General features: G+C 55.8%; 12 protein-coding genes across 12 annotated transcripts; 7 read left to right on the forward strand and 5 right to left on the reverse strand.

Annotated features, from left to right (window-relative positions):
* Positions 1 to 104: 104 nt before the first annotated feature.
* EHS24_005151 (uncharacterized protein) lies at positions 105 to 1,489 on the forward strand (the record flags this gene model as incomplete). The annotated part of the gene is made up of 4 exons (XM_028620686.1): positions 105 to 139; positions 191 to 302; positions 348 to 608; positions 656 to 1,489. The coding sequence occupies 4 exons, from the start codon at positions 105 to 107 to the stop codon at positions 1,487 to 1,489; spliced, it is 1,242 nt and encodes a 413-aa protein (XP_028479658.1).
* A 185-nt stretch (positions 1,490 to 1,674) lies between these two features.
* On the reverse strand, positions 1,675 to 3,733 carry EHS24_005152 (uncharacterized protein; the record flags this gene model as incomplete). Its single annotated transcript, XM_028620687.1, has 3 exons — positions 1,675 to 2,050; positions 2,093 to 3,546; positions 3,599 to 3,733. 3 exons carry the CDS (start codon positions 3,731 to 3,733, stop codon positions 1,675 to 1,677), a joined length of 1,965 nt encoding a protein of 654 aa, XP_028479659.1.
* Positions 3,734 to 4,442: 709 nt separating this feature from the next.
* On the reverse strand, positions 4,443 to 6,665 carry VAC8 (Vacuolar protein 8; the record flags this gene model as incomplete). Its single annotated transcript, XM_028620688.1, has 10 exons — positions 4,443 to 4,793; positions 4,835 to 4,953; positions 4,995 to 5,117; positions 5,174 to 5,548; positions 5,584 to 5,712; positions 5,753 to 5,875; positions 5,920 to 6,042; positions 6,087 to 6,209; positions 6,261 to 6,497; positions 6,554 to 6,665. 10 exons carry the CDS (start codon positions 6,663 to 6,665, stop codon positions 4,443 to 4,445), a joined length of 1,815 nt encoding a protein of 604 aa, XP_028479660.1.
* Positions 6,666 to 7,137: 472 nt separating this feature from the next.
* Positions 7,138 to 7,705, forward strand: EHS24_005154 (uncharacterized protein; the record flags this gene model as incomplete). The annotated part of the gene is made up of 4 exons (XM_028620689.1): positions 7,138 to 7,162; positions 7,238 to 7,265; positions 7,325 to 7,356; positions 7,416 to 7,705. 4 exons carry the CDS (start codon positions 7,138 to 7,140, stop codon positions 7,703 to 7,705), a joined length of 375 nt encoding a protein of 124 aa, XP_028479661.1.
* Positions 7,706 to 7,909: 204 nt separating this feature from the next.
* Positions 7,910 to 8,226, forward strand: EHS24_005155 (uncharacterized protein; the record flags this gene model as incomplete). The annotated part of the gene is made up of 2 exons (XM_028620690.1): positions 7,910 to 8,125; positions 8,170 to 8,226. 2 exons carry the CDS (start codon positions 7,910 to 7,912, stop codon positions 8,224 to 8,226), a joined length of 273 nt encoding a protein of 90 aa, XP_028479662.1.
* Positions 8,227 to 8,918: 692 nt separating this feature from the next.
* On the forward strand, positions 8,919 to 10,480 carry EHS24_005156 (uncharacterized protein; the record flags this gene model as incomplete). Its single annotated transcript, XM_028620691.1, has 8 exons — positions 8,919 to 8,947; positions 9,010 to 9,050; positions 9,098 to 9,125; positions 9,185 to 9,264; positions 9,307 to 9,459; positions 9,498 to 9,834; positions 9,872 to 10,032; positions 10,074 to 10,480. 8 exons carry the CDS (start codon positions 8,919 to 8,921, stop codon positions 10,478 to 10,480), a joined length of 1,236 nt encoding a protein of 411 aa, XP_028479663.1.
* A 254-nt stretch (positions 10,481 to 10,734) lies between these two features.
* EHS24_005157 (uncharacterized protein) lies at positions 10,735 to 14,348 on the reverse strand (the record flags this gene model as incomplete). Its single annotated transcript, XM_028620692.1, has 22 exons — positions 10,735 to 10,737; positions 10,796 to 10,945; positions 10,986 to 11,027; positions 11,063 to 11,107; positions 11,146 to 11,202; positions 11,248 to 11,331; positions 11,367 to 11,446; positions 11,497 to 11,809; positions 11,846 to 11,939; positions 11,991 to 12,201; positions 12,266 to 12,398; positions 12,464 to 12,484; positions 12,880 to 12,953; positions 13,004 to 13,112; positions 13,150 to 13,238; positions 13,275 to 13,373; positions 13,414 to 13,700; positions 13,747 to 13,781; positions 13,825 to 13,895; positions 13,947 to 14,061; positions 14,099 to 14,182; positions 14,223 to 14,348. The coding sequence occupies 22 exons, from the start codon at positions 14,346 to 14,348 to the stop codon at positions 10,735 to 10,737; spliced, it is 2,322 nt and encodes a 773-aa protein (XP_028479664.1).
* Positions 14,349 to 14,701: 353 nt separating this feature from the next.
* On the reverse strand, positions 14,702 to 16,548 carry EHS24_005158 (uncharacterized protein; the record flags this gene model as incomplete). The annotated part of the gene is made up of 11 exons (XM_028620693.1): positions 14,702 to 14,789; positions 14,848 to 15,133; positions 15,176 to 15,286; positions 15,334 to 15,347; positions 15,399 to 15,523; positions 15,565 to 15,717; positions 15,765 to 15,877; positions 15,928 to 15,959; positions 16,004 to 16,069; positions 16,136 to 16,251; positions 16,312 to 16,548. 11 exons carry the CDS (start codon positions 16,546 to 16,548, stop codon positions 14,702 to 14,704), a joined length of 1,341 nt encoding a protein of 446 aa, XP_028479665.1.
* A 1,249-nt stretch (positions 16,549 to 17,797) lies between these two features.
* PKA1 (camp-dependent protein kinase catalytic subunit) lies at positions 17,798 to 19,878 on the forward strand (the record flags this gene model as incomplete). Its single annotated transcript, XM_028620694.1, has 9 exons — positions 17,798 to 18,084; positions 18,132 to 18,411; positions 18,455 to 18,666; positions 18,710 to 18,974; positions 19,014 to 19,218; positions 19,263 to 19,345; positions 19,394 to 19,450; positions 19,517 to 19,746; positions 19,794 to 19,878. The coding sequence occupies 9 exons, from the start codon at positions 17,798 to 17,800 to the stop codon at positions 19,876 to 19,878; spliced, it is 1,704 nt and encodes a 567-aa protein (XP_028479666.1).
* Positions 19,879 to 20,055: 177 nt separating this feature from the next.
* On the forward strand, positions 20,056 to 21,409 carry SLX1 (Slx4p interacting protein; the record flags this gene model as incomplete). The annotated part of the gene is made up of 7 exons (XM_028620695.1): positions 20,056 to 20,187; positions 20,238 to 20,330; positions 20,371 to 20,393; positions 20,436 to 20,463; positions 20,516 to 20,637; positions 20,675 to 21,092; positions 21,137 to 21,409. The coding sequence occupies 7 exons, from the start codon at positions 20,056 to 20,058 to the stop codon at positions 21,407 to 21,409; spliced, it is 1,089 nt and encodes a 362-aa protein (XP_028479667.1).
* Positions 21,410 to 21,671: 262 nt separating this feature from the next.
* Positions 21,672 to 22,007, reverse strand: DPH3 (Diphthamide biosynthesis protein 3; the record flags this gene model as incomplete). The annotated part of the gene is made up of 2 exons (XM_028620696.1): positions 21,672 to 21,770; positions 21,825 to 22,007. The coding sequence occupies 2 exons, from the start codon at positions 22,005 to 22,007 to the stop codon at positions 21,672 to 21,674; spliced, it is 282 nt and encodes a 93-aa protein (XP_028479668.1).
* Positions 22,008 to 22,635: 628 nt separating this feature from the next.
* On the forward strand, positions 22,636 to 25,513 carry GLC3 (alpha-1,4-glucan branching enzyme; the record flags this gene model as incomplete). The annotated part of the gene is made up of 16 exons (XM_028620697.1): positions 22,636 to 22,681; positions 22,794 to 22,821; positions 22,887 to 23,089; positions 23,149 to 23,460; positions 23,501 to 23,600; positions 23,648 to 23,679; positions 23,733 to 23,780; positions 23,839 to 23,944; positions 23,985 to 24,211; positions 24,261 to 24,322; positions 24,376 to 24,688; positions 24,738 to 24,810; positions 24,859 to 24,927; positions 24,982 to 25,144; positions 25,182 to 25,257; positions 25,293 to 25,513. 16 exons carry the CDS (start codon positions 22,636 to 22,638, stop codon positions 25,511 to 25,513), a joined length of 2,079 nt encoding a protein of 692 aa, XP_028479669.1.
* Positions 25,514 to 26,980: the final 1,467 nt, after the last annotated feature.

Here is a 26,980-nt window from a genome sequence, read left to right on the forward strand (position 1 = left end):
AATCTCATGTGTGCACTGAGACTGTAGATTCCTCCTTATCGACTCGACACGCAGAGGGAAGGTGAGCTCAGTGAGCCAGTCGACTCGTCTAATCGCAACAGCGCATGCCCGACGGCCTCTCCAAGACTGTACCCATCTGGTGCGCAGTTGTGAATCGTGCTTTGAGCCTTCGTAGACAGGCAGCCGGCAGTCCTGAGCCAGAAGGTTGGGATACCAATCTGTACCTTCCAGCGCAGATTGTATCGCCGTCTGAATGTGCCCAAATTGAGGCCAAACTCGATTGCTGGGCCGAGGCGCTTGAGGTGAGTTAAGCGACGCGACGCGAGCCGACTGACCAGCAACCATAGAGCTCTGTTCTTCCACTTCCAGACCTCAAGAAGCCGCTGCATCCATTCTTTGTTCACCCTGCCACTTCATACCCTCCACACATATCGCCTTCACCGGCCTTTACTCCGATCATCTGCGTGTCGGCCTCGCGATGGATCAACGACACAGGACGAGGGGATGTGGTTCCCACCGCGACTCATGTTGGCGATGGGATGTTTTCCAGGACGGTTGCCTTTGACTATGTCCCCGGAGCCGGAGACGACGACGAACTGTGGGGACAGGTACGTGAACCAAGCAAGTACGTGGACAATGACTGACCAATGTAAAGGGGTTGAAACCAGCACTGTATCACAAACACAAGGCGGACCTGCTGTCAACTCCACGTGATGAGCTTCCAGACGTTGTCGACGACCTAGTTGAAGAAGCCAGGGATCTGTCCAGAGCTTTCAACAGTCTTTCCGTGGAACCCTCAGACGGTAGTGAATCACCCGTGGAGGGTATCTGGACTACTTCGATATATGTCGCTCCCAACCTCCGCCTAGACCTTGGCGAACCGATTCAGAACCCTACAACAATAACGAGATCTGAGGACAAGACACTCAAGGTGACCGTCCGCGTCGTTGAAGTTTACAAGCCGTTGAAAGACACACCTTGCGTCCTGCCCGTCGACGTGGCCAAAACCACACCTGTCTTCATGTTCGCCTTACCATCGCCACGTTCCCATGGAAAGGACTTCATTATCGCTCTCGGGTCACTTGTCACTAAACTCCGCGCTCTAGCCTCTCAGAGTATCACTCTGCAGGTTCTCCTTAGCCCCGGAAGGGAAGAGGAGCTCACGACTGCCGTCGACATTTACAAAAAGGGAGTGTCATCGAACAGCGGAGAACGTCAAACTTCCTTGCGGAACAGTCTCCCGTCCAGCAGCAGTCTCACCGGTCCGGAGCTGCAAGCAGCCCGAAAGGCTATCATCCCCGTCGCCATCGCCTTGTTGTCGGCCATTCCTGGACTCGAAGACAGGGTGGATGAGGGGGAGTTGGATGTTGACAAAGCGGTCATCGCCGACTACTTGCACACCCTTGTTGCGCTTTGGCCAGATGGGAACGTCCAGCGAGCAGCGTTGAAGCGCCTCAACGAGTTCCTGATGAGCAGCGATTACCGTTAAGCTGTGATTCACTCCATCTCCATTATCAAGGCTGCATTGTCATACTTCATACTATTGTTATAAACGTCCATTTAATCTGCGTCTGATGTGAGGGACTGCGTCCGGAATTGAGGAGTGTCATTGTATGATTGGTTGGTAAAGACATTCTTTTGGAGTGACAGTGGGACAGCGTGTGTTGGTTTGTTCTACAGTGGGACGTCCACAGTGACAGTTGAGCGCCACTGGAGAACTCTTTGGAGCTCGGGATGGTCCGACGGCTCGGGATGGGGCACCTTGGTGACGTGTGACTGTGTCACAGTGGCTGCCGAGGCCCCTGATGGGCGATTACGTCTCTCGGACGATTGTGGTGAAAAGGCTACAGGGGGATGTTGCTCTACAGTGTAATCTCCCAGTGGTTCCGTGCGCTCACTCGTGCGCTCACTTGGAGATCCGTGAGGGATGTCGTGGAGAAAGGTTTTGTCAGGCTCCGAAGACTCGCTAATGACAGCATTGGATACCGGAAAGGGGACCGCAGAACCTGTTCCTTCCACCCGGCCGGGTAGCTTTGCAGTTGCGTGTTGCCTAGATGATTGTCAGCTGAGGCTGTTCAGAGGGGCTCATTACCTTGGACGAAGGGTGCTTTTTGGAAGACTTGGCAACGGAGGCGCCGGTTCTGCCGCGGCGGGCTCGTCATCCGGGAAGGAGACCTGCCGTCGTCGTTTCTCGATAGTGTTGGGGCGAGCTTTCTCTGGAGGATCCCCAGAGCGGATGGGAACGTAGCCGCTGTTTGATCGAGAGAGCTTGGACTGTGGACTCTTTTTGGTGATTGTGGCTTTTGGTGGGTGGAGTGGCGGCATCCTCAGACTCTGCTCTACAGCCTGGCTGAGGACGTTTGCCCGCCACTCGTGCTCATGGAGTGCCGCCTCGATTTCCAGAGCCGTTGTCATTTTCCTGCTTTCGCCCTGTGTGCTTTCAACCTCGCTGTTGGCATACTTCCGGGACAAACCCGAGAAACATGACGAAGTATTGGAAGCGTAGGTCCGGCAGGTCGTTGACGATTGCTGTGGGTGGGTGGCCAGGTACACAGCCTTAGACGATGGAGGCTCGTCATCAAACTCTTTCGAGGACCTGCAACACCTCCCAAAAGTCCAAGTGCGACTGCGTTGGGAGGCAGCAGCAATTGTGTAGGTCGGCTCCTTTGGTGACGATGGCAAGCTGCGTGGCGGAGGGACACGAGTCGTAGCTGTCGATTTGCCAGCAAGAGAGACGAAGCTACCCCGCCCATTCTCCAGGACCAGAGGAGGGAGATAAAACGTGTTTTGAGCCAGAATCGCTGACTTGCTATATCGGCGGTGCCGCTTTGACTTGTCCGTAGCCTCCTCGCCGTGGTGCAGTGCTGATCGATCAGTCGTCGGTGGGTTGGTGTCTCCTGGGTCGACAGCCACCAAGCTCGCAGGTCGGATAACAGGCGAGTCGTCGTACTGTCGTGTCCCGTATGGATAATCGATAACAGTGTGATGACTCGTATGTGTTGTTTCCGTCCGGTCACCCCGGTGATCGAAGGAGGAGGGTGAGGGTGTCGACCGCGGATAGAAGCTTATATCTGTAGCTGATGCCGAGGGCTGCGAGTCTTGGAATAGGATCGAGGACACGATCGTGCCGTGTTCTGACCTTGGTCTCTGATGCTGGTGGCGGTCGTGTTCTGCGGCGTCGGTTACGAAGCGCTGCTCCCAGGTTGGGGGGTATGTGTCAACAGCTGGTGGCGCCGGCTGGCGTTCATCCCGGTTATGCGAGACGGTGTTGAAGACGCGCAACGCTGCGATCGGTGTTTCGTTGCGCTCCCAAGGCCAGGTTGCTAGCGGCTCAGGTTTCTTATCGAGAGGCACGCTGGAGTCTGTGGAGAGCAAGCTAAGTCTGTCGGACACCCACAGGCTGTGAGCGTTGGACACCGGTCTTGCTCCCAGCTGAGTTGCAAATGTTGATGTCTGGTAGTCGGCGGAGATTGGCGGTGACGCTGTCCCAGCCTCCCACCACCAAGTGTTTCGCTCCTGGGAGTCAAGGACAACTGAAAGAACACCCTGTGCGAGCATTAGTTGTCGGTCTGGTATATCGCACGGTTTGGACACATACTGCTCGACGCGAGTCTAGAGGCTGTGAAGCTCCCAGCTTGCCGGAATCGCGGCGCGTAGTAAAGCTGCCTACTTCCTGTGGCGAAGACGCAATCGCGAAGGGGTGAGGACGGTTTGCGGAACGTTGACGTGGCATTGTAAGGGAGTGGCGACAGCTGGATGGGTAGCGTACAGACGAGGAGGTCCTCCGCTGTGAGGATTGTTAGTAACCTCGACTGTGGACAAAACAACAGAGGCCGCCGCACCCACGAGACTCTCCGTGAAGCGTGTTGGGTTGGGTATCACAGGATCACAGGAAGAGAGCGATCAACATCGAGGGCCGCGAGGCGAGACCACTTTGGTCGCCTGGTGTCGATGGACTTGAGAGATACGAGTGAAGCAATGATGGGCAAAGCAAAGCAGTCAGCATCCGCAACAGGTGAACAGCACGCGTTGTGCACGCTGGCCCGCTGGGTCGCTTTGTAGGTTCGTGCGGTGCACCATTTTTTGGACCGTGCACAGGGGTAGACGGATGGGGTGTTGTGGCAAAACGGCGCGTCCCATGTTACCGCGCCGACGCCACCGACCTGGGCCGTCTTTGAGCTTCGAGCTTGCCCCGCGAGATCGCCACCTCTGGCAAGGAAGGACACTCGCGACCACAGGATCGTGCTTCAGACTGCCGCACAACCACGCACAAGCACCGGGCACGCAGGAACCCCCGCAAGGTAGGGACCGCACCACTACCGCCACCACGGCCACCACTTTCCCAATCCGCTCTGGCGCAAGCACACCTGCCAGCCGCAGCCACCCCACTTCAGTCGCACACAATAAACATTAAACAAAGGCAGACGGTACAAAAAAAAAGACTACTGACCACGGAGCGCCTGGTGGACGCTCGCACGAAGAGCGGCATGGTCTTCGGACTGCTCGCCGGCACTCTCCTCACCGCTGAGCGCACTGTCGGGCTTCACTTCAGCGTCGTCACTGTCAACCAGCTCCAAAATACGCTTGGCAAGGCTGTAGATCTCGCCCTCGCCATCCTCGAACATGCCATCCTCGTCAAAGTCGTCGTCCGACCCCCTTCCGTCGCGAATGGCACCATGCTGAGGCGACGGTGCTGACTCGGCCAGTTGCCGGATGGACGAAATCAGAATGGTCGAGTTTCGAATGTTGTTCGTGAGCTGCGCGTCTTTGGCCTCAAGAAGCTGTACGATAGTCTGCACTCGTTAGTCCGTGACACAGCTTTGGTGGCACTCACCCAAACCGCAATGTGCTGGAAGGTAGTGTCAGAGCTGCTGAGGAACCGGACCAGGTAGGCGTGGAGGCCACCGTCGGGCTTGTTCCACACTGCGTTGAAAGGAGCGTAGTCTTCGGCGGCTTTTGGTCAACGCACTGCCCGGGGAATGGTGTTCACTTACCCTTGCTAGACAGGTTGCCAAGGGCGGCAGCGCTGTTACCTTGCACTTCCACGCTGGGAGAGTTGGTGAGGGGGATCAGAACCTCGCAGATGCCCATCTCGAGGAGCTGGGGCTTGAGGTTGTCTGTGCATGTCAGAGAGGCACCCAGCAAGTCAACAACGGTGTTGTTTCGTACTTACCGCTTAGGGCCAGAACGGCAACGCAGGCAGTCATTTCGCTCTGTACTGCAAGTGGAACCTGCAGAACCAGCTCCTGAATGCGGTCCACGGCACCAGCCTCAACAATGGCCCCCTTGTTGCTCTCGCTGCTGGCGGCAAGGTTGCGAAGAGTCGAGATAGCGTGGCACTGAACCTCCTCGTTCTCATCGAACGACAGAAGGCCGATAAGAGGCTGCAGGAAACCGGCCTCGATAATGGGCGACTCGTTGGCCGGGTGAATGGATACGTTACGGACGCAGGCGGCGGCAGAGAGAACGAGAGGGAGGTACGACGAATGCAGAAGGCGGAGAAGAGGCTTCAGGCCGTCTGCCTTGACAATTTCAACTTGGTACTTTTCTGAAAGGTCAGCCATGCAATAGCATTGGACCCACCGTCACTGGCGAGGTTCCTCAGAGCAAGGGCAGCCTGGCACTGGACCTTGAGGCTCTGACTGTCCATCAAAGCAACAAGGCTCTGCACGAGCTTGGGCTCGGTCATTGCCAGCTTCTTTCTGTTGGCGGCTGCAAATTCAGCATAACTCCCTCAACGCTGTTCACTAACCATCAACGGCAATGTTGCTAAGGGCGGTAGTGCAATAGTACTGGACATCGGTGTCGGGCGAGTTGAGAAGGCTAACGAGGACTGGGATCGCACCAGCGTTGACAAGCTGCTGGCGGTTTTCGTCTGTGGGATTGTCAGTCATTTGAATTATTATAGGTGGCACGAACCAGAATGAGTCATGTTAAGAAGAGCACCGGTAGCGTTGCGCTGCACGCGCATGTCCTTTGACTTGGCCAGCCGAGTCAAGGGAACAAGGGCACCCGACTTGGCGATCGGAGTCTTGTTCTCGTCTGCCAGTCAGCACCACCACGCGTTGGACTGGGGAGAAGCGTACCGTGAGTGGCGAGGTTGGTGACACAGCCGACGGCGTTGCACTGAACCTCGACATTGGGGCTCAGCATTTGGCGAATAAGAGGCTCCAGGCCGCCGAGGGACACAATCAAGAGCTTGTTCTCAGCTGCAAACTTGGTCAGCACACTGCTAGTAAATAAACGGGGCCGCGACGAACCGTTGACGGCCAGGTTGCCCAGGGCGGCGCTGGCGGCGCGCTGCACCTCTGGGTCGTGGCTAGTCAAGAGATACAGAACGGGGTCGAGGGTGTCACGGCCTACTTCGCGCACCTCCTTCTCTGTAATCTCGGCGAAAGCAAGGGCGGCTGACCGTTGGAGGTCGACATTGTCGGAGAAGGAGAGGGTTGTAAGAGCGGCTAGCGGTGAGCCGGTGAAGAAGTTTGTCGTGCTACGGTCTGGCAAGTAACGCGTCAGCATGTATGTAGATTGAGAGGAGGAGAGGTGTACTTACTCTCGAGGTACTGAAGGAGGTCTGCAACGGCCTCGCGTTCGTTTTCCAAGAGGAGGGGCTCGTAGTTGTTCTTGCGGCGCTGTCCGCAGCACGTGCTACAAACGCCGCCCATGGTGAGGACCAAGGTGAGGACGCGGTTGGAGAAGAAAAGGCGGGGGTTGGGGGTGGTAACGAGCGAGGAGTGCAGAGGGAAGGGAGCGACGATGGGATGTGGATGGTGGGAGGAGCCGGAGAAGGGTGTGTGCGGGAGAGGGAAGCGATGATGTGGGTGTTGTGCGTAAGGGGGGGGCCGTGGGTGGGTGGGGTGTGTGTGCGTGTGACGACGGTGTGCACGCGCGCTCTGGCGCTCTGGAGGCTGGACGCTGGGTGGGTGCGCGCGGTGTGTGCCTGGGTCGTCCCAACGGGCCCATTTATGGCCATTTACGGTGTGTGTCGCCCAAAGCAAGAAAAAAAACATATTCGGCCCCCACCCTCTCTGTCACCCCTCCACTCGCTCGCGCGGGGCACACGGCGTCCTGGTTTCTTGCTCGCCGGCTTTCCTTGCTCACTCCCTCGTCTCAACAACAACACACACATCACACACAATGCACGACGGCCCAACAAGAGGAGGTACGTATATCTCATTCTTGCCTCTGTCTCTCCAACTCTCTGCTGGCCCTACATACGCTGATCAACCCCCCTCAGGAACTCGTGGCGGCCAAGGCGACTTTCGGTTAGTTTACCCCATCTTCCCTCCCTTCTCGCCACCAACCGCTAACCGCGTCTGTTCAGCTGGGACGACGTCAAGAACGACAAACACAGAGGTGAGAACACTCACCATCCATCTTCCCCAACCGAAACTCACGCTATTCTCTTCCTTCAGAAAACTACCTTGGCCATACTGTGAATGCGCCTGTCGGAAGGTGGCAAGCGAACAAGGACGTCCACTGGTACTCGCGCGATGGTAATGATGACGCCGAGGCCGAGGCCGAGCGCCGCAAGGAAGAAATCCGAAAACTCAAGCAGCAAGAGGAAGATGCCCTTTCCGCCGCTCTCGGTTTTGCACCTGTCAAGCGCGATGACGACAGCGGCGGTACAGGCGCCAACAACATCCCCGTCAGGGGAGAGCTTGAGCGGCGTGAGAAGGAGGCGAAGAAGAGGGAAAAAGAGTGAGTGGACTCTTGAGGATGAACAGACATTAACTAGCCAGACTTCGCAAGGAACAACGGGATTTGAAACGAGCGGAACGCCACCTTCGACGAGAGGATAGGAGCGGACGCGGGGACAGAGATGGAAAAAAGGACGACCGCGGTCCCGAATACCGGAGGGGAGACAAGCCAAGCGACTATCGACGATCCAACTATGACGAGGACAACGATGATGACCGCCGCCGACGCCGTCGAGGACACGATAACGATGACCGTCGCTCTCACGGTGCCAAGGGCGACAGACGACAGCAGCACGACGATGACGACTCCCGGTACAGGTCTCGGGGTGGTCAGCGGTCTGACCACAGGTCAGGTCGAGACCACGCCCATGAGCGCAGCTCTCGTCGTGACTCTTCTCGATCTCGGTCGCCAGCTAGGCCCCGCCGTATGTCTCGCTCGTTGTCCCCAATTCTGCGTAACGAAGGTGAGGCCAAGTCTGTCGACGAACCTCAACCTCCCAAGACTTGGATCCATGATGATGACTAGGCAACTCTGGCGGTGGCTTATGCATTTGTCATTTTCATAGAGCAGGCGACGCCATGACCTGAGACATCGATGATCAAATGTGAACGATAATGTTATGGTGACGAGGCTCACGGCCGATCTCCTGTTGTTGCAAATCATGGACCTAGTGATACAGGCATGCAATACTCGAGGTAGGAGTGAAAGGACGCTTGCTGGCCGCTGGTATCATGTCTGCAATGAAGGTGCGAAAAAAGGGTCCAAAACATTAGCTTTCATTAGGGCCGCGCCGCATTAGCAAAGTGTAATGGGTGGTGTCGCTAACACTGGTCTTGAGTCGCCTGTTACTGACACTCCTCTGACGGCGCGCACGCGCGCACATGTGTGGTGATTCCAGTCGCATCACCCCGTGTGGGCTGCTAGTGTGCAGCACAATACATAAATATGGCACTTGCGTTGAATCCACTCCCAACAGGATTCATGGATCCCACAACAGCACGGTCAATGTGGAGTGTGGAGGCCCGAAATTTGCTTCCGCGCTTGCGGCTGTGAGGGGCGCAGCAGGCAGTCGTCGTCACTTGGCACGTCACAGCTCGTTCGACGCTTCGTCTTACATTACTCTCTCTCTCCCTCTGTCTTTTCTGGACCCCTCAGACGCCTGGTGACCGTCACCTATCCCCGTCCCCCTAAATCTCCTCTCAACAAGTAGCTGCATCATGAAGGGCTTCGGAAAGGCCCTCTCGCGGTGAGTCCATTGGAAGATAAACCACCCACGTCGCTCGCGCAGCACTAACTCTTGGCGCACAGGACGCCCCATCAGCTCACCAGCCGCATGGGCATGTCGAAAAGTACGTGATGCCCCTCCTCTACCGAAGACTGTGCTGACCTTCTGTAGAATCGACTGATGCCGAGTACAATGACTGGTTCGTTCGAGGATCTGCCGTCCGCGTTCTGCCAGGGCTGTGCTGATGGGGATACACAGGGAGCGCAAGTTCGCCGCCGTCGAGTCAGCGTCTGAGAAGATGCACAAAGATTCGGTCGTGTTTCGCGACGCAGTGACCAGTGAGATTTTCGAGCATAGTTGAGTCTAGCTAACAGCACCAGCACTCCTCACGTCTGGATCCAGCTTCTCTGGCTCGCTGGCGACCTTGTTCTCGCCTATCGGTGCCGAGTACGACCTGCTCGCCAAGTTCCCTCAAGCCGAGGCCACTGTCAAGAATATCTCAGCTTACCAGCGCCTTATGGAGGAACTCCGAGGTCCGTTGTTACTGGGATTGAGTGAAGCTGACCGCCAGACACGCTTGCGCCTGAGCTCGAGCTCATTGACAGGCAAATCGTGCAACCCAGCAAGGAGTTGAACGAGATCTGCAAGAGGATTCGCAAGACTTGCACAAAGCGCGACCACAAGCTGATCGACTATGACCGACACAACAACAGCCTCAACAAGCTCCGATCCAAGGAAAAGAAGAGCCTGAGCGACGAGAAGAACCTGTTCAAGGTGGAGCAGGACTTCGAGCTTGCATCGGGAGAGTACGAGCACTACAACAACCTTCTCAAGACGGAGCTTCCCACGTTCCTCCAGATGGCCACTCGCTTCGTCGACCCTCTGTTCCACTCCTTCTACTTCATGCAGTGAGTCACAGAGCGCCAAGGGATGCGCTGACCCCAGGCTGAACGTCTACTACCTCATGCAGGAGAAGCTCCAGTCGTTTGCCGATGGCAAATATGACCTTGAACGCCGAGACATTGAGAATATCTACCTCGAGCAGCAAGGCGATGTCGCCGAGCAGCTGGACAACCTCAACATTACCCACCGTATCGCTTCTACTGGTGAGTTTATTTCTGGACGCGAACAGCCCATTGACGTGTAGCCAAGCTTCTCCAGCAGTCGCGCGGTGGGGCAGGTCTGTCTGCCAAGCCTTCCATTGGGTCCAAGGCGGCTCTGGATCGCAAGGAGTCTGTTGGTTCGTCGTATGGTGGCAGAACTGTTGCCGCACCTCCACCCCCCTACTCTTCGTCGGCAGGCGCTGCGTCCGCTATTGCAGGAAAGAAGGCCCCGCCGCCTCCCCCTCCTCTCAAGCCGAAGCCGGCGGTCGCCCCCAAACTCTACTGCACGGCTATCTTTGACTACGAGGCGCAAGCTCAAGGCGACCTGTCGTTCTCTGCGGGTGACCGTATTGAACTTGTCGAGAGAACCGATTCGGCCGAGGACTGGTGGACAGGCAAGCTCAATGGTGTCCAGGGCATCTTCCCAGGCAACTACACTCAGGTGGACTGAAATACATACATGGTTGTTTCTGCTCTTAATGTTACATAAATGAGCGCTTAGTAGGATGGATGGAACACTACAGGAGAGGATATAGCGGAACACTGAATGAATCGGATGGGAGAAGTGCTGTGGGAGACTCGATGCACACATAATTGACAGAATTGACAGGAGCTTGGGCGACCGGAATAACCCAGAGACTGGAAACTTGGGACGGGAACATGGGAACGAGACATTGTGTGGTCTTGGTGAGGCACAGGGTGTGCCTACTCGAAAGCGGAACCCAGTTGCGCCTGATTGTCAGTGTTTAGTTAAGACACAGCTCACGTAGGGGTCATTGTCGGGCGAAGACCGCTGGGAAGGGGAGGAGGCTTGACTGTTGAAAGTGGCCGCAGATACAACGCCATTGGAGCCATTGGACATTGCACTGTCGACACCTAGGTCACGTTTGGACCTGCGACTTCCCGAACTGCCAAGCTGTGAAAGATCAGCAGGGTTTCTCTCTGTAGTTCAATACCTTGGTGCTGTGAGATATGGCCATGCTACGGAGGTGCTCATTCTACGACGTGAGCAACGTTTTAATAAACAGCTCACCGTCTGCTTGAGGATGGCGTTCTCGCGGATAAGAGCGTCCTTGTCCTCCAAAGGTTCAGCTCAGTCAAACTCGCCAAACTCACAGCCTTCAACTGCTGGACGAGCGCATGCCTCGCAGCGCTCGTAACCTTGGATTTGAGCTAAAGGATCAGGACAACATCCCTCATCACTAAACTTGCCTCCACGCGCAGCTCCTCGACCTGGCGCTGTAGGGCGTTGTGGTCGAAGCGCATCATGTTGATCTTGTCTTGAAGTTTAGCCACTTCAGCCTACCTATTAGCGTGTCCTACTATTAACCACCTACGTTCGCGAGCAGCAGTCTCTCATCGAGGGTCTTTTTCTCTCTGATCAACTGCTCATACTTGCTCTTGACGTTGGAGTCTGCTGTCTGTTGACGCTGGTACAAGTTAGACTGTTCAAGTCGCAATAAGTACTTGCCTCCTCCAGACGACGTTGAAGAAGAGCCTTCTCGTCCGCCGTGGCTTTGAGTCGACCTTCAAGGGCAGTAAATTTAGCTTCTTGCTCATTCTTCTCGCGGGCCAAAGTCGACTGGTGCTTAATAGGACTCTGTTCCTTCTTTTCAGCCTCCTGGCGCTTATCGATTTCGGTCTCGAGTGAGCTCTGGAGGTCCTTAATGCGGTCCTCCAACTTCTCTACCTCGGTAGCGAGGTGCTGCTGTGCGGGTAGATTGGCTCTGGCCTGCTGCTCCTCAGAGTGCAGGTGTTCGAGAAGTTGCTGCTCGCGCGACTAGACGTCAGCTAGGTGCCTTCCAAGCTACGTTACCTTGGACAGATGAAGCTCCCGCTCAAGGTTAGCAGCATATTCGCGATCACGCTGCTGCTCCATTGCAGCGTTCTGGAGGTCGTATTCGCGGACACTGGTTGTCAGCCATCTCCCTGCTTTGTCTTGCTTTGTGCTACTGGCTCACGTTGGCGCGACCCACTCGGGTTCACGAGTGTGACGGAACCGCTCAGGATCGCTCAGGCGCAGGGGGTATGGCTCGCGAGGGATAAGAGAGGAGCTGGTTGAGTAGCTTGCGCGGCCAAGCGGAGAAGGGTAAGCTCCGTCGTCCAAAGTGCGCCTGTATCGCGCCAGGTTATCCATCGAATCGTCGCTGTTCAAGTGAAAGGAAGGTGACGCTAGCGAGTGACGGACAGTTACCCCCTGGTTAGCGCTTGACAGTCCCACACGGGGTTTACTCACCGTCAGCGGACCACAGACCCTCAGATGAGTTCAGGTAGGCGGTTTGAAGAGGCTTTGGAGCAACAAAGGTGTGACTGTTCGACGCCTTGCGGCTCAGCTCTTTGTAGAAGCGGTCCTTGTCAACGCGCTTCATCTACAGAAGGCGCAAGGACCGTAACGTCAGAAAGGGATCAGCATATTTGTGAATGGGTCACGTACTGAAAGTGGAGGGCCCCAGGTCTAAGGAACGGGGATGAGAGGTCAGTGGAATAGCGAAATATAGTAGTTTAGTAGGGCGATGTGAAGAAAGGAGGAAGGTGGACGTTGCGAATGAAGTTGGCCTTCCTTGGGATGTCTTCCCTCTGCGCCTCTGCGATACCCACCTTCCCTCGCTCCGTATCCTGTCGCCGTCCCAAGCATGTGAGACTGGGTGAATGGGCCAATGCATTGCTACGATGCGCCTTTGTGTGCCTATATTCACTGCCAGCCATGCTATGGTTGTGTACTGCACAATGTCTGCTGCTACCTTCTCTTCCACTCGGTAGAGTCCCCCATCCAGCTGTTTGAGCGCGCCATTGGCGACTGGTTCCCCAGGAGACCATCTGCACTGGAGGGGAAGATGTCCTTGTCCTTACCAACTGCCTTAACCACCTCCTTTGAGCACGGTTGGCCACACGCAGACCAAACGCCGCCACCATCCAGACACCACCTGGTACGGAGTAAGCACTGGAATGTCCAAACTCCGGGACGAAAACCTACCGACGACGCCGACGAGGCGAATCAAGAACTGGTACAAGGTGGTGGTGCGCTCGCGAATGGTCACCGTCATCGGTTCAAGGTCATACTTGAAAAATATACCAGGAATTCCCTGCCATGATCAAATGTGCGCGAGAGTAGTCGGTGACGGCATACTGAGAAGTGACGAGCTTGCGACGGCTCGCGTCAATGTACGTCGTGGGGACAATCCTGAGGAAGTACTGGAACGCGGTAAAGGCTGTAGATTAGTCAGAGCCCAGAATCATACACGTACGTTCGTCTGTCGACTCGAGGCTGAGATCCAAGGGCTGGGCAATGGCCGGGAAGAACGGTCCGAACGAAAACTCGTGGATGACGTGCGATACGTTCATGACTGGAGTCAGCGGTGGTAGGGAGGACATACGCCAACTCACGAGCATGGTCAGTGTGTTCAAAGCTCATGTAGCCGTGTCCAAGCGTGGTGATGTGTAAGTTGCCAGTGACCTTTTTGACTTCCACACTTCCGTAGATGCGACAGGCAGGACCATCGTCGACCTTGTTGTGGGTCGGCCTGTACTCGGCATGTTGCTTCTGAGCATTGCCCTTGGAAGAGAAAAGGGCCTTGAGGCCCGAGAGTGAACCCCTCTTCTGGTTGGGTGTCGAGCGTCGAGCGTCGGAAATGACCTTTGAGGCCGAGATTGCCTGTGTCGCGGAAACAAGCCTGAAGAGTCAGTGTCTGCCGTGGGTTCGCGTCAAGGGTAGCTCACTTCATGGATGTGGCCTTGCCAGCGTTAAAGATCGTCTATACAGCGTCAGATAGAGAACAAAGCAAGGGCTCAACGTACTCCTTCCTTTGCAAAGTCGCCACTGAGATGCAGTCTGTCGCCGACGGCGTCGCGGAGGTCAATCGAAAGATCTGTAGAATGGTTAGTGCTATCTCAGATACGAATCTGTAGTTTCCACTAACAGCGACATGGCATGGCAACAGTCAGGTCGACGTTTAGTTGAAGGTCGTGGCCAATTCCGGGATCGACGCGGAAAGAATAGTCTGGCGCGCCGTAGAGAAACTCGCCTAGGTCATTCTGACCATGTCAGTGAATGCCAGCAGCAACCTCTTACCAAGACCAGGAGGAAGATTATCGAGCAAACGAGGGCAGTCAACACGCCTCCTCGGCGTGAGCGCACGGTATACGTTGATTGGACCTGGGCGGGTGAGCAGGCCAACAGGAGACTCTCGACATACCTTCGGGAAGGCATCAAAGCTTTTGATCGGCGCAATCTTATCCAGCTCATCGAGGAGGGATGGCTTGTCATCGTCGTGGTAGGACGACGAGGATCCGGCCTGATGGTCGAGATGGGGCTCGAACATATCGACGAGGTCCCAGTGGCCAGTGGCGTGGGAGGCGAAATGCAATGCAAGTTGACCAAGTGCACAATTCACAACAAGGAGGTCGTAGTAACGCGTCCGACAACGTGGCACGCGTAGAGCAACGGAACCAAACGTATCTCGGTGCCCCGGACTGTACATTAGACGCCTCGGTGATCCGTGATCCGTGATCAACGATCAACGACGTGATGGCCAAAAATGCTGCAGCTGACGGCATTTGGCTGACCGACTACCGGCTCCCCATATGGCGCTGATGTGGCTTGAACAATGTCGATGATACATAGCACAGTTTAAGGAAAGCACATGGGGACTACTGCTGCCTCTTTGTTCTCATCTCAGTACGACAGAGTCTCAACCAACTTGTCGAACACGCGAATCACGTCAGGCTGGTAGAACTTTTCGTATGCGAGTGGGACGGGCACGCTGAGTTGTCAGCACAATCCCCATACTGATCGCAGATCAGAGGCCAAAGGTTACTCACTCCCAGCCAGCGGCGAGGCCAATAGGAGCCTCGAGATAGTCGAACGCGCGACGTCCAACTTCGCCAGCAAGGTTGTTTCCGACACTGCCACTCTTGCCAGCCTCATGCACAATGACAAGTCGACCAGTCTTGCGCACCGCTTCCGTAATTTCACCAATGGGCAAAGGGTTGATCGTACGGAGGTCAATGAGTTGGATTGACGGAGCAGGGTTGGGCGGACGGAGCTTCTCCGGCAGGAACTGCACCAACGCCGGAGGGGGGTTGGACAACAGTTCAATTGCACGCACTGCGGAACAGTCAGTAGGTGGTTGAGGACCTGGTCACGTACAAGTGGTGTACAGCGGTGTTCCGTAAGACACGACTGTGAGATCAGTGCCGGGGCGAACCTCGTCTGTGGGGCCCAAAGGTAGCGTATAGTCGTCCACAGGTACTTGCTCGACTGCATACGTCAGTTTCCCCTGTCACATTTCTGTCGGCCAAGCTCACCAGCGGCACGGTAGCTGTTTCAAATGTCAGCAAGGGTTCGAGGTAGCATGCCACACAGTACTCACAGAACCTTGGGCTCGAAGATGATGGTCGGCGTGGGGTCACGGATGGCAGCAAGCAGCAGGCCCTTGGCCTGGATAGGGGTGCTGACCACTGCAACCTTGAGACCCGCCGCGCCGAGGAAGAAGCCCTGAGACGGTCAACAAAAAGCGATCGCGGACGTCAGCTTACCTCTGGGGACTGGGAGTGGTACAGACCACCGTGACCCACGCTCATCACGGGAGCTCGGACGGTGAAGGAGCCGCCAGGCAATGGGTAAGAACCTCCGCTGGCATAGTGCTGCTTGGCAGCCTCATTCACCAGTTGGTCAAACGCTGGGAAGATCTTGCGAGGTCAGCTGGTCGCCTGGTCACCTGTACAATCAAACCCACATAGTCGCCGAACTGAATCTCCGCGATCGCTGTTGAGCCGACACTAGCGAGGCCAATACCAAAGCCAGCAATACCTTGCTCGGTCAATGGGGTGTTGAACACACGCTTTTGGCCTGGCAGGGTCAGTTTGCACTCTTTGTGCGCCGCATGTTCTGCCACTCACCAAACTCCTCGGCAAGACCTTGTGTGCAGCGGCTAAAGAGTTAAAATAATGGTGCAAGAGAGCGTATGTCACTCACAATACGCCATGAGCCTTTACGTCCTCGCCAAAAATAAAAGACTTGGGGTTTGAAGTCAACGCGGTGCTGTTGTTGTTGAATCAGAAACTCATTCTCGGCAGAGCGTGGATGCGGGGGTTTGTGGCCACATACCGCATAGCATCCCTGACCGCCTGGTGCAAGTTCATTTGGCGTGTTTCCCTTCCCTTGCCGGTGGGTCCCTTCAGGCCATGACCATCCGCGAAGACAAGGCCCTTGGTCGCTAGCGCCTAAGGATAACCAGCGATCAGCGACGGTGCGACATGGCAGTGGACCGAGGACCCTCTCACCTCTTCGGGTGTGCGTTTAAGCAAGTTGCTGTTACCCAGTGATGGCTCAAGCTCCTGTGCCGAATGGTGGGAGGGAGTTGCGCGGGCTCGTGTGCCATCGCGCGGGACTTGGGATGTGGAAGGGTCATCGACAGACGACTTGAATCGATGCTGAAGCGCCAGCCGAAGCGGGGCTGATGAGGGCCGGCGCGAGTAGAGTGCTGGTCCACGCAGACAGGAGGCGGTGGGCGAGCGCATGGTGGGACCACGCGTGTTAGCAAATCTCGTTCGAAATGCACGGGACAGGCGATTGTTACAACAGAGCAAGAGCAACGATGGGCTCATCCATATATTCTGTGATCTGTGACCACCGCGCGAGCGTTGTGGGGTGCATATGGCATGCTCTTGTTCCGGCCGGTTGTACGCGCGGAGCCTCCCTCTTGCCGGTTGCCGGAGAGAGGGATGGTGGACGACAGTTATCTCTGGTTACGTAACTACCGACCGCTCATCGTGAGTGTACGGGGACTCCACTCAGGTTCAACGGCAAGGCCAGCCGCGGCCAGCGGCCGGCGAGCGTGCGTGCGGTGGTGCCGACGCACCGTGGTAGGAATTGTACCACTCTGCTGTCGCACTGCTGCGTACTGCTGAGGCGCTGAGGAATGAGTTGGAGGCATTGTACATTGGTTTGGATAAACGTGGGTTTGGGTGCAGAGCAGGGAGGGAGCGCCAAAGCACGACCGGAAGGGCCATTGTATAGGGGCTCTGGTTGCTGGCTGGCGAATGATTTGCGGGGGCCGTGCATATTCCACGGTACAGCTGTACCATGGAAGACTTTGAAGAGGCCAGACGACGTCATATGCGTGGCCAGAGTGGGAAACGTGAGAGACGCTCTGGGCGGGGGGGGGGGGGGGGGGGGGGGGGGCGATCGACCGCCGCCGTGGCCAGTTGCACAGGCGCACAGGGGAGACGCAGGGGGCAGGGGGCCAGGGGGGGCTGGCTGGGTGGAGGCCTGGCTGGCCGCCTGGCCGGCTGGCCCCCATCTAAGCAGCCAAAGCGGCAGTATTCAGTAGCCCTGGTGTACCTCTTGTCGTCATCTAGGCCGGCATGCACACCTGACCCCCACCTCCTCTCTCTCCCCCTCGCTCTGCCCCCCCGACAGAACGTCATTCCTCCACTGCCCACCGCCCCGCGCTGCATCTCATCCACTTGTCGTCTCAACACTCCCCCCCCAGCACACACCACACTCTCTCCGTGTGCCAGCGCCATCTTCCATCCCCCTTCACACTACCTCCTCCCCTCCCCCTGCGATCATCCCCATCGCCTACACCACTTGAACACACCCTCACTCTCCCTCCATTAAAATCCCCCCCCCCCCCCTTTCCAGGCCCTTCTCACGCACACGCCAATCACATCATATCAACAGCCGTCGCCAGCCAGCTCTACACCCCCTCCGCTATCTTCACCCCGACAGCGCCGTTCGGCTTGGGCTTTCCTTTCCCTCGACACAATGTTTGCCAAAGTTTCAGACAAGTTTCACCACAGGAGGCAGGCCTCGTCCTCCAAGTCGAACCCTCCTTCACCTGTCGCAGCCGTCGCATCTCTCGTCAACCCTAATCGTCCTCAGCAGCAGCAACAACAGCAGCCCCAGCGACCGGCCCAATCCCCTCCGCAACAACAACAACCCGCTCCGCCAGCACAGGCTGCCAGCCCTCCACAGCCCCAATCGCAACCTCCACCTGCCGCGCCGCAGCAGCCATCGACGGAAGCGGCTGTTCCGATGGACGGCATTGAGACGTAACTACTAATCAATTGGCTGGAGCTCTGTGCTGACAATGTCTTAGGAGCCAGGCTAACAGTGCTGTCTCCCAATCTCTCTCATCCGCAGCAACCGGTTCATCCGCATCGTCCTCCCTCTCGCCAGTCACGCAGGATCGCAACCTCTCCGCCGCTCTTGGTGTCAACCAGGCGCCGGCATTGCCTACCGTATCGGAGCCGGCCTCGGGCGAAGTCAATCGCACAATGAGCATTGAAATGGCCGATGTTTCAACATTGTCCATTCAAAACGCTCCGGGGGACTCTGAGGAGCGTATGAGGGAGAAGGCTCGCGAAGCCCATGAACAGGTACGTGAGCGTTATCGTACCCCAGAGCTGACCGTGTCCGTAGGCTGCGCAGGCCGAGGCCAACCTGCACCATGCTACCCAGCAAGCTCGCGTGGCAGCCATCAATGCAACTGCTAGTCAGGCAGCTCTCGACTCTGCAACTTTGGCGGGATCGAAGACGCCGACCAACGGTCCCACCCGCCAGGGAAGTGGCCAGGCGCAGCAGCGCAAGACAGCTGGCCGTTATGCCCTTGCAGACTTTGCCATTGAGCGAACGTGAGCAGTCCCGAGAGAGCGTATTCTGGTTCTAACAAACCAGTTTGGGTACTGGCTCCTTTGGCCGTGTCCACCTTGTAAGGTCCAAGCACAACGGTCGGTTCTATGCCGTTAAGGTTCTCAACAAGGAGAAGGTTGTCAAGATGAAGCAAGTGGAGCACACCAACTCGGAGAGAGAGATGCTTGTCCGTGTCCGACACCCTTTCCTCGTCAACTTGTGGGGCACGTTCCAGGATGCCAACAACCTTTACATGGTAATGGACTTTGTGGCTGGCGGTGAGCTGTTCAGCCTGCTGCGAAAGAGCCAAGTGAGTGTCAACAATGTATACCTTCATCTGACCTAGTAGCGCTTCCCCAACTCGGTAGCCAAGTTTTACGCTGCCGAAGTGGCGCTGGCCCTGGACTACCTTCACTCGCTGGATATTATCTACCGTGACCTGAAGCCCGAGAATCTGCTCCTTGGCGCAGACGGTCACGTCAAGGTGACAGACTTTGGCTTCGCCAAGCATGTGCCCGACATTACTTGGACCCTCTGTGGCACGCCCGACTATCGTAGGTCTTGGCAGACGACGACCGACATGGCTGACTGGTATTAGTGGCCCCAGAGGTGGTTCAATCCAAGGGATACAACAAGAGTGTCGATTGGTACGCTCTTGGTGTCCTCATCTTCGAGATGCTTGTGAGTGTTACCATGTGTCCCAGGGGTTTTGAGCTGACGCAACACAAGGCTGGGTACCCACCTTTCTTCACCGATGATGGCAACCCCATGAAGCTGTACGAAAAGGTAAGTGACTCAGTTTTTTCTCTCTACCTCCTTGCAGCTGCGATAGAGATGCTGACGCTACCATAGATCATTGGGGGCAAGGTGCGATACCCCACGTACTTTGACGCGCTGGCCAAGGACTTGTTGAAGAACCTTCTGGTTGGCGATCTTACCAAGCGCTACGGCAACCTCCGGGCTGGTTCCTCCGACATCTTTGCCCATGGGTGGTTTGCCGAGGTGGACTGGGACAAGCTGTACCGCCGCGAGATCCCAGCACCATACGTACCCAAGATTGACGGCGAAGGAGACGCCAGCCAGTCAGTAGAATGCTTATCCGTTGTTTGCCCAGGACTAATTTTTCCAGGTTTGACCGTTACCAGGAAGCCGATGTTACCTCCTACGGAAAGACCGGAACCAGTCCCTATGACCATCTGTTCGTTGACTTTTGAAGGACCTGTTGGAAGCAAAGGAAATTGTTTTTTAGGCTGGAGAAATATGCAGATTGTTGTCAAGGTTGTGTTTGGCGCGCGGGGGCAAATTTCAATAAACACAGAAAGTGACATCACCTGGTGCAGCGGTTGTTGACAACACTGCTCGTCCCTTGTGACTCATCTCACTTGCAAACCATGTCCAACGCCCCGCAAGATACCTCAAAGAAGACAACATCTACGCTGGCCGAAGGGAATCATGTATTCCCACCATTCTACGCTTGTTATCTACTGCGTTCGTTGGCCGTTCTCAATTCCCAAAGAACCTATGTTTGTCCTGCTGATTTGCATACCAAGGCTGCTGCTGACTTTGTTGTCAGGTAGGATCTACTCCGGACCCCCCTAGGCGATTGAGGCAGCACAACGGCGAGCTGAAGCAAGGAGCATGGCAAACGTCCCGCTTTCGCCCATGGGTGAGTGCAGTGCCAGTCTCACTCGCTGAATACGACACAGGAGATGCAAATGATTGTCTACGGGTTGGTGAACATCGCTGTGGGGCATTTCTGAACATTCCACAGTTTCCCAAGCAAACTCACAGCCCTTCAAGTGAGTATGAGCAGGTGTAACCCTACTGCCCATCCCCGGACTGATACTGTAGTTTGAATGGGCATGGCAACACCCAGAGCGTTCACGACACCTTCGACAGCTTGGCGCGCAGAATGGGGCAGCCCCACTGTTCGCCAAGGACTCCAAGCGCAACTGGATTCACCGTAAAGCCATGTTGGTCATTACTCCGCGACTCAATACTGACTGTTAGTGTTGCGCTCGCCCTCTTACGGTGCGACCCCTTCTCGTCCTTGCCACTCAACGTTCGCTGCTTTACGCCGGAAACATATGCGATTATGAACCAGCTTTGCCGACACTGCCAGGTCGTCCCTTACCCCTCGCCGTTTCCAAAGGACCAGGTCTCATCACGTGTGTTGGACCAAGTCATACTCTTGCCACCTCTTCGCCACGACGCGACGGTGTCTCTCGATCGCAAGGGTATCACCAATACCATTGCAGCAAAGCCTCGCGCCAGGTCCTCCGTCCCTCCTCGAACGGATCAACTCGAACTTGACGACAAGTCGTTTCGATCGGGTGCGTTGGTGTGGGGAAAGTGGCAGCGCGTGGCACGATCGGCAGACAAGCAAGCTCTCAAATGCCGTGTCTGTGATGGCGATGTAGACACACAAGTGAGGCCTCCGCAGCTGAACGCACATGCTGAATTTCATCGCAGGACCAGCTCAGCTTTGCTGTGTGCACCTCCGTCGCGGCAGCAGGACTAGACCATTGTCTCTGTGTGTCCCATCTGACCTGCTTGGCGGACACGTCTATGCAAGCCACAACTCAACAAAACGACCTGGTTCCACGGCATGCGACTTGTCCCGGCTGCTTGACATCCACGTCATGGGGTGAGGTCGTCCGGGCTTGCTATGGTAGGAAAAACGGGGTCATGGCAGAACAAGGACGATTGCAGACGCCGTCCGAGAGCGATGACACGGTAGACTAGTGTAACATAAATGCGTACATACACATGGGCGATAGTACTGCGGTGTCAGATGGGCGCCATTGAGGAAAAGCAATGTACTTACCAGAGCTTGAGATGGTTGAGCTCGCAATGTTGGGTCAGGGGCCGCCGGCCGCACGGGCAATACGTCGGGGGTCGCAGATGTGACACCTTTTCGAGGACAACTGCCCCCATGTAATCTTGCCAAAGGCTGATGATGAAAATTCAGCGTGGGCCGACTGGGACCGGTTCTCTGTGGTGACCACTAGTCCTTGACTGGTGGGGTAGGGGAGACACTGGTAGCGGGAGTGTCCTCGTCATCCTCCTCCTCGTCATCGGATGTCTCATAGTCTTCCCAATCCAACTGGCATTGTCAGGTGCTGTGGGTGGCTAAATAAATGGCGGCCATGACACTTACATAGTCGTAAATGACGCGCACGATCAAGCTGCAGCTGGGGCAGGTGGCGACTTCCTCTCCGTCTCGAAGCTGGGACTTTGAGATTTCAAAGCGGTCGCCGCAGGGACATGGGTAGTGGAAGACCTCTGCAACGTCGTCCCATGCAAAGTCTTCAATCTCCAGTTCGTCATAGTAGGACACCATGGCGGTGAGGACAAGGGAGAGCGAACCGAAGGTGTGGGGCAAGAGTATATATGTAGCGGTTTGGCGGCGGAATTGATGGCCAGGTGGTGGTGGGGACACGGCGAGAGCGCGACGACGAAAAAAAAGTTGGGTGGCGAAGTGTGTGTGGGGGGGCGGGTTTGGTGTGGGTGGGTTTTGGGTGGGTGGGCGTGGGTGGGTTGTTCAGGGGCGAGCGGGGCCAAACGTGCGGCATGGGGCGGCAACGGGCGATCCTCGGAAGGTCCCGTGATGTGGTCGATATGGGCCGCCTGGGTGGTGCCCCGGCCGGTGCTTTTGGGTGGTGGGAGCGGTATTCGACGTTGTGCGGCAATGGCTGGGTCTGGCTGGACATTGCCGTGTGCAGCCGACGCCGCATGACGCGCGTGCTCTCTCATCCACCCACACGCCAGGTACACACCATGGCGCTGGTCGCTGCCTGCCGCGCCGCCGCCGCCCCCACCATCCCCGTCGTTCGCTCCTCGTCGTCCTCCCCCCACAACTTCCTTCCTCCCTCCCAGATTCTCTCTTTTCTGTCCGCATCCTCTCTCCTCTCATCCTCATCCCCCCCTCCCCCCTCCCCCCCCCCCCCTCCCACCCATACTCCCCCACAATGTCCTCCGCAGTGGAATCCACTAACAAGCCCGTGCCAGACGACGGTGAGTGACCGAACACGGAACGCAAACACCCGCCCCCGGGCCTGTCTGTTCTGTTCTCCCTCTTCTTTCCTGCTCCTCCTCGTCCTTTTCCATCCAGTTCTGACCTCGGTAGGAACGGGCGTGCTTCAAATCGATCCATGGTACGTCGTCCTTGAGGACAACCCCCTTGTGTGCACAGTGAACATGGTTTGCTTATCTTTTACAGGCTTGAGCCGTACTCGGAGGGTCTCCGTCAGCGCTATGCTGCCTACAAGAAGACCCTCGACTTTATCAATGAGCATGAGGGTGGCCTCGCTCAGTTCTCCGAGGGCCACAAGAAGATGGGCCTCCAGGTCGACGAGAACGGTGGTGTTACCTACCGCGAGTGGGCTCCTGGTGCCGCTGAGGCTCGGCTTATTGGCGAGTTTAGTGAGTGTTGTCTTTCTGACCGAACCAAGCGGTCTGCTTTGACTGACACCCCTTGACAGACGGCTGGTCACACACCGCCAATCCCATGACCAAGTCTCCCTATGGTGTGTGGGAGTGCTACGTGCCTCCCAAGTCCCCCGGCGTTAGCGCCATTCCCCATGACTCTATGATCAAGATCTCCATGACCCTCCCTTCTGGGGAGAGCATCGACCGTTTGCCCACTTGGATTACTCGCGTCACCCAGGACCTCAACGTCTCGCCCGTGTATGATGCGAGGTTCTGGAACCCCCCGGAGACCTACAAGTTTAAGCACGGCCACTCCACCAACTCGATCGAAGGGTTGAAGATATATGAGGCCCATGGCAAGTCTTGTGTTCCGCGACTGCATGTTAGTGATCTGACGACTTTCAGTCGGTATCTCTAGCCCGAACGAGAGGGTCACCACCTACAAGGAGTTTGAAACCGACGTTCTGCCCAAGATCAAGGACCTGGGCTACAACACTATCCAAATGTGAGTGTGGTTTGCTGACGGATGGTGGTGGTGTCTGACGTCATTAGGATGGCGATTATGGAGCATGCCTATTATGCCTGTGCGTCCTTGCTTATTCACTCTACGTTTTTTTTTTCATGCTAACCCTGCCAGCGTTTGGCTACCAGGTGACTAGCTTCTTCGCCGCTTCATCGCGTTATGGTACGTGCTAGTGACTAGGTGACTGGGCCTGCTTCGAAGTCGCTAACTTCAATCCAAGGCACCCCAGAAGAGCTCAAGAGCCTCGTGGACAAGGCCCACGAACTGGGCATCACCGTCCTCCTCGACGTGGTTCACTCCCACGCTTGCAAGAATGTCCTCGATGGGTTGGTTCAATCATGGCGCCACAATTGCTGATCGGCCCAGTCTCAACGAGTTTGATGGCACAGACCACCTGTACTTTCACGAAGGTGCCCGTGGCCGTCACGAGCTTTGGGACTCTCGCCTTTTCAACTACGGTCATCCCGAAGTCCTTAGGTTCCTCTTGTCCAACCTACGGTTCTGGATGGACGAGTACATGTTTGATGGTTTCCGCTTTGACGGTGTCACGAGCATGATGTACCGTCACCACGGGATGGGCGTCGGTTTCTCTGGTAAGCACTTTCGACCAAGGTCTTGCCAAGGCTACAGAGTTAATGACAGGCGGCTACCACGAGTACTTTGGCGACTCGGTTGACATCGAGGCTATGGTGTATCTGATGCTGGTGAGTTTGGTTGAAACACACGTTTTCCGAGACAAAGAAGCTGAAACGGGTAGGCCAACCGCATGCTTCACGACATTTACCCGGACGTCATCACCATCGCTGAGGATGTCTCGGGCATGCCGACCCTGTGCCGGCCCGTCCCCGAAGGTGGTGTTGGATTCGACTACCGCTTGGCCATGGCCATCCCCGACATGTGGATCAAGCTGCTGAAGGAGAAATCGGACGACGAGTGGGACATTGGCAACATCGTCCACACCCTTACCAACAGGCGACACCTGGAGCGTAGTGTTGCGTACGCTGAGAGCCATGACCAGGCTCTAGTTGGAGACAAGACGCTGGCGTTCTGGCTCATGGACAAGGAGATGTGTAGGTGGCATGTTGCCGTCTTCCTGGAGGCGTTGCTCATTGTTCCCAGACGACTACATGTCCGACCTCTCGCCTCTTACTCCGATCATCGACCGTGGTCTTGCACTTCACAAGATGATTCGGTGCGTCCGCAGTGAATCTCATGGATCATTTCGCTGACTTGAGATCAGTTTCCTCGTACACGCCTTGGGCGGTGAGGCGTACCTGAACTTTGAAGGCAACGAGTTCGGTCACCCCGAGTGCGTCTTGGTATTTTACATGTGCGAACAACCTGCTTACCCCGTCTTTACCAGGTGGATGGATTTCCCCCGTGAGGGCAATGGCAACTCCTTTGCGCACGCCCGTCGTCAGTTCAACCTCGTTGACGACAACCTCCTCCGCTACAAGTATCTCAACGAGTTTGACAAGGTCATGAACCAGCTCGAGAGCCAGTACAAGTGGCTCAGTGCCCCACAGGTCCGTCACCGCCATAAAATTGATACTAACTTCTCAGGGATACGTCTCGTTGAAGCACGAAGGTGACAAGACCATTGTGTTTGAGAGGGCTGGCCTGCTTTTCATCTTCAACTGTGAGTTTACAGCAATTTCTTAGCTCATTCACCAGTCCACCCCACCAACTCCTTCACCGACTACCGCGTTGGTGTCGACCAGGCGGGCAAGTACAAGGTTGTTCTTAACAGTGACGACAAACGCTTTGGCGGTCATGCCCGCGTGGACGACAATGGCGAATACTTCACCACTCCCATGGAATGGAACGGACGCAAGAACTGGCTGCAGGTGTACATCCCCCAGCGCAGCGTGTTGGTTCTTGGACTCGCTCAGTAACGGATAACGAATGGCCCTAGGGCTTGGTTAGATAGGATCGATTGCGGTGCGAGAATGAAAATTAAAAAGCCTTACGCTAGGAAATGATAGCCAATGAATTATGTAACGCATGGGACTTGATAAGAAGCTGCAGGAAGTACTCATCTCAACGTGTTGATGGTCTGTGCATTCGTAAAATGAGATGAGCGAGGGGGGGGGGGGGGAGGCTTCAAGACAGCACTTTCTGTTGAGGCACAGAAGTTGCCTAGGAATACAACCCAAACTATTATAACACAACAATACTGGCGGATCGGTATCGCGGTACATGTTGTTACTAGCTGCCCGTTGGGAGATGCGTTGCAGCTCCCGTGATGGCCAGGTTCGTGGCCAGTGCCTCCTCAAGATGACACTGACTGTCCACTAGATGCCCGTTGGGTGATGCGTTGCACCCCCCATGTTGGTCGGAACTTGTGCCCGGTGCCTACAGAGCAGATGACACTGACCGTCGAGCAAGCTGGCAGGTGATGTAGTCATCAGTTGCTAAAACAATTAGATTAAATTAAATTTAAATTAAATAGAACTAGCCCCACTGTGTTGCGAGAAGAAGGTCCCCAGGACTATAGACGGTTGGATCGCGCTTATTAGGAAGTATTCTGAGAAGTGTTACACTGACTGACACGGGTGCATGATGCCACCAGCCTGTGTGCTGAAACTTAATCCCACAGTCAGTATCACCGCACACACGTGGTTGGACACCAAGAAGGGGAGAGATATGTCTGCCCTTGCGGCCGTGGCTACAGTATATATATATATATGTAATACCTCTGGGTTTGTCATGGACGCTGGGCCGGCCGCTTCTGACACAGTTTTGAGAAATACAGAACATCCACCACGCTCGCTATCCTGAGGCCCAGGTGCACAAACGGCCTCATCCACTCTCACTCACTCACTGCCTTTGCCCCTTTTAACAGAAGATTCATAGAAACATCGCACCGAATGCGCCACAGTGCCGGTGTCTGAAACATCATTGTTGCTATGTGTTGACAGAGATATTGTGATCAATTATTTTGCGTACGACGCCGCTTTGCAGAACACTGGTTTACTTTCGCAGTGAGGTAGGTAAACTAGGCAATAATGTCGCGGGTGGCGCGGTGACGTTGCAACAATCCACATGCGTCAGAGGCCCTCCAGCAGAAGAAAACACAGAGCTTTGGCGGTCACGTCGACCTTGCCAAATGTTGATGTTCATTGTTTTATGTGTTCTTCACTTCAGCCAAGACATTCGTAATAGGCATCAACAGCTAGATCTCAATTGGGGGCAGTGGCTTTTAAACAATGAGGAGGATGAGGTGGGAGTAGGGTCGCAAGAAGTCTGCAACAGACAGGGTGTGCTGCGACTGGAGCCTTGCTGTCACATATATGAGAAGACTCGCCCAGGGAGCTTGCTAATGGCCGCACACAAACCGGTTTTGGGTTGAGTATTGATCC

This window comes from Apiotrichum porosum (genome assembly GCF_003942205.1).
Source record: "Apiotrichum porosum strain DSM 27194 chromosome Unknown scaffold_2, whole genome shotgun sequence".
NCBI classification, from domain to species: domain Eukaryota; kingdom Fungi; phylum Basidiomycota; class Tremellomycetes; order Trichosporonales; family Trichosporonaceae; genus Apiotrichum; species Apiotrichum porosum.